Here is a 4,527-nt window from a genome sequence, read left to right as displayed (position 1 = left end):
GTTTTGAACAAATGAAGCAAGGCTACTTCAAAGCGACAACACCAAGTATAATCAGCAACAACAGACTCTCCTCAAGATCAAAGTGAACTAGGTTCGATCTGAGGACAGTGCGGCTGACTTGCTCACTAAGTCATTGCCTAAATTCCACTTTCGAGAAACGTGTTGGTAGCATCGTTTGCGGAAGTTATCCGAACTCTCATGACCGTAGTCATCAAGGGGAGATGCAGACATCGGGGGGAGATGTCACGTAAGTATGGTCTCGAAACGTGAAGGGTGTGTTGTGCTCTTTTCCCCCTTCGACCGAGGTTATTTTTGTCCCACTGAGTTTTTGTTACTCGGCAAGGTTTTTAATGAGGCAAGAGAGGAGCACGACGTTTGGGCGACACAAAGGAGAGTGTTCAAGTAAATCCAGAATATGTGTCTGACCCAAACTCTAGGTTACTTGACCTAGTGGGAATAGGGTTAGAATATTTAGAGATAATATTGGAGAATCTTGGAGATATTCAATCAATGTAATATTATGCTTCCTTGTACAACTCTGATTCTATGCCTTGTAATCCTCTATATAAAGAGACCCCTATTATCAATGAAAGCACGACTCAATTCTCTCCCAATTCAGTTTTCCTTAAACACATCAGATATTCTTTAGGATAATGTTTTGTAAGTCTAATTCTACCAACTTAATTTTTTCTTTTTTTTGAAACTAAAAGTTGAATACATTAGATCAACAACCATAAAACGACTAGACTACCAACACTTAAAAATAGAGAGATTGGCGAGAAAACAACCAATTCTCTATCAATGTACCACAGCTCATTACAGTTCAAGGGATGCTCGCTTAAAAGCAAGACTTGTACACCCTAGTTAGTAATATTCAGGACGGGAACCAAAAGTCAAAGATACATACGTGAATGATTCGGTAAGTTTCAGTGAAAAATATATTTGTGTGAGTCACTCTCCATAATTGTAGGAATTGTAGTATAATTAGGATTGTATAGTTAAGGAGAATATTATGTAGTTAAAGGGGGAGATTGTATGGTTAAGGAGAATATATGTAGTTAAGAGTGGAGAATATCACGGTATAATTAGTTTCCTATTATGATCGTGTATACCTTGTATATGTACTCCGTCTTTGGAGAAGATCAATACATAAGAAAATTCTCAATCTCTTTGTTCTGTTTGACTTAGTATCAGAGCATAGATCCGTCTGGACTCTATTCGTTTGTTTGCACTGTAAATTTGTCTTTATGCTATTTAAGAGTTTGTCCTTTGTCTTCGTCCTCTGTTCCTTTTGCCCTAAAACCCCAAAGTTTGCAGCACCTTGCCGTCAGCCTCGCATTTCTTAGCCGTGTTAAAGTTTGTTGTTTGTGTTACTTGGATCTTGTTAATCATACCCAGTGTTATTAAATCATCCCTAAATCATGACATTTTGGATTCGATAAGTTATTTGAAGTATTGATCAGACTCAAGCACAACTTTCAGCTTCCCCTTTGACCTAAATGCCCAATAACAAGAATAGTATCTCTTATTTCAAGATCTTCATGGTGGTCAGGCCGTAAGAGGTAGGGAAGATCAATGTTTAGAGGCACGGAATTCTGGGCTGAGCACTTGAGCCAAAAGAAATTTATTAATTTGCTAAAAATATTTTTAAGAAATGATTAGATATTTAAAAATATATATATATGATTTACAATATATATATATATATATAGAGGGCCCTTCCAGTAAGGGATTTCTTTTTTTGGCACAGCAGAGTCATCAAAGAAAGATTTTGTTTGAGAGTAAAGTTTATTAATGAAAATGTGTTTTCCAACTAGGTTCCAAACCCCGGCGCTTCATGGAAAAGGAAAAAAGAAAGGAAAAAAAAAAACAAACAACCATTGTTAAAATACAAAGATCACATACGTGGTGCTGTAACTCATAATCGGGCCAGAAACCCCTGAATCCGAGTCGATCAATAGGTAAAGATAATGCAAACCCAAATTTATATTCTTGAAGAAAAGCTGTATTAGGCAATCAACATTCAACGACATAGCCAAGCACGCGCCCTGAACCACATTTGTAGTAACTGTAATACTCAAGTAATACTCAACCCCTGACTCGGTGCTTTCCAAAACCAACAGCAAATAGAGAAGCAAATGCTTCCATACAATCTTTTTTCAAAACCACCCCAATCTCTATACCTCCACCACCATTCTTGGAATCCGAGACTGAAATCGCTCCGGTCCTATCTATAGAAACCACCTCAACTTTCTTCGGCCTACCCCATCCAAAGTTGGTATCGTAAATCTGAAATCGGTGCGAACCAGCAGTAGAATATATCCCCTCAGCCTGAAGCAAGTCCTTGATTTTCGAACAGTAAAGCTCGTGGGCCCCTTTCAAAACCCCATTCTTGTCTAAACCCTTTATAGTTTCACTAATTGCTGTGACTGCCACAACCAACCCATCTTCACCCAATAACTCCTTTGCTTCTGCAAACCCCATGACACCCATCATGCAATTTCCAAAATAGTTTTCAGGTACCGGAGGTTCCAAGCGAGACCTGCAGTCCACGCTAAAGGCTTGAACTGAAACTTTGTCGGCTTCTATTTCTTGTGCCTTGACTAAACAAACCCAAGTGTAAGCACAAGCTAGAGAAAACGTTGACAAATGGAGATGTACTGGATCAGAAACCTTTTCTAGTACCATCTGCCTTAGCGTTTGTATCTGTGCGCGTGTGAACTCAAAGATGCTTCGAACTGAGTCATCTGGTGGAGCTTTCAATTCCCAAACCTTTACGCTTCTGTTGTTGGGGCCATCCAAGTTTTGCCAATCGTTTAAGTAGATGGATTCGAGTCCGTGCCCAGTCGGATCATAGATGACCGTTCTATCATATAACGGCTTGAGCTTCTCTGGTAACGAAATATCTGATCCAATGGACAAGCCACTTTCAATCTGTTTGCTGCATACATGAGCCCACGACTTAACGAACGAGATTGATGTTTTGCCATCGAGGATTGCATGGTGCATGGCTGTTCCAATGGCGAAGCCACGGCCATGAAATATGGTTATTTGCAATGCAATGGCTGCAGTTCGTTCATGAGACGACTCCAATTGGGGAACAAGTGGATGGTAAGCTTTGGATTCGAGAAAGACGTTGTTGCTCGAAAGGTGGTCGAAATTATCAGCATCGGACTCAGCTACTGTGAGTGAAACGGCGTCGCCTTGGACATAGCTGAGAATGGGTGTGTGGGAGTCTTGAGGCCAAGTTAGGTTTCCGGCGAGAGGTACAAAGTGTTTGAGAGTGAGAGAGAGCGAGGTTTTGAGATAGGCAAGTACTACAGAATCAGTACTAGTGAAAGAAGAAGAGGAAGAAGATGTTAATTCATAGAAGTAAAGGCGTTGTACTGGTGGAAACCTTAGAAAGAGCGAGTCAAAGTAGGTTAGAGGAAGGGACAACAGATCTGGTGCGCCTGGTTTTGGAGCCACCCTGCAAATCTCCACCATTTTCACCGAGTTTGGTTGCGCCATTGGGGAAGAAGAAGCTTAACGCTTACAGCTAGCTTTTGAATGTTATCATATACCGAAACGTCGTTGTGCTTCTTTTTTCGTGTAATTGTTTCATTATTGACCACATTTTTTGTGAACCATTCATCCATTGAAGTTGAATTTATTCGATCCATTCTATTCCAAACAAATTAACGTACACCACATGGAATTGCAGATTGAGGTACTATTTAATAAAGACAGAGCCATTATATAACAAAAGGGAGGCCCCGAATGGGTCCTGCACCACTTAAAGCTGATGTACTCTCTTCAACCACTTACCAGAGAAGTCCGCAATAAATATGCAAAATATACAGAGAATCGGCAGTGATGTGGATATAGACTTTATGCTTTCAATAAACATAAAAAAAAAAATTATGCGATAAACATAGTTAGGTAACATTGCATACACAGCAAAAGAGTAATGTTAGGTGAAGTACCTTTTTAGGTATCACATGCATTGTATTTTATGTAGCAGAAAGTCCGACCTATATATCACAGAATTTCATTAAATGACGTGGCTATACCATATCAGTTGTCACGTAAGATAAGATGCAAGTGGTACCCAAATAAATAGTTCATCTAGCATTATTCATAGCTGAATTTCTCCCCCGTTTCTATAAGTATATATATGAATTATGAAGCCAATAATGAGGAACACGAAGCCAAATAGAAGACAGAAGTACATGCATGTGTATGTCATGTTTGATATATATATATATATATATATATATATATATATATATATATAATTATTTTTATTATTATTTTTTTTTGGGGCATGATATGTCATGTTTGATTGAGCTTTGCTTTGCATAAGTTCTTTCTGCACATACAGAACAAAGAAAGCAGTTATACGCTTGCTAGATATAATTGCGTTTAATACCCATAATTAACCCGGTTGAAAACTTTTGGTACGTACGTAAATTGATATAAAATCTTATATAAGTTTTAAGATAATTCTTAGGGTTTGCTCGGTTTTCTAGCCACTCTTTTTTTTAC

At 38.6% G+C, this 4,527-nt stretch overlaps 1 protein-coding gene across 1 annotated transcript; it reads right to left on the bottom strand.

The window, feature by feature from the left end:
* Positions 1 to 1,962: 1,962 nt before the first annotated feature.
* Positions 1,963 to 3,573, bottom strand: LOC133715181 (phenolic glucoside malonyltransferase 1-like). The gene has a single exon (XM_062141573.1). It carries the CDS (start codon positions 3,508 to 3,510, stop codon positions 2,089 to 2,091), a length of 1,422 nt encoding a protein of 473 aa, XP_061997557.1. The 5' UTR covers positions 3,511 to 3,573; the 3' UTR covers positions 1,963 to 2,088.
* Between the last annotated feature and the right edge of the window lie 954 nt (positions 3,574 to 4,527).

Source organism: Rosa rugosa, chromosome 6 (genome assembly GCF_958449725.1).
Source record: "Rosa rugosa chromosome 6, drRosRugo1.1, whole genome shotgun sequence".
Taxonomy (NCBI): domain Eukaryota; kingdom Viridiplantae; phylum Streptophyta; class Magnoliopsida; order Rosales; family Rosaceae; genus Rosa; species Rosa rugosa.
The sequence above is the reverse complement of the archived record's forward strand: the minus strand, read 5'-3'. Positions and strand labels throughout refer to the sequence as shown.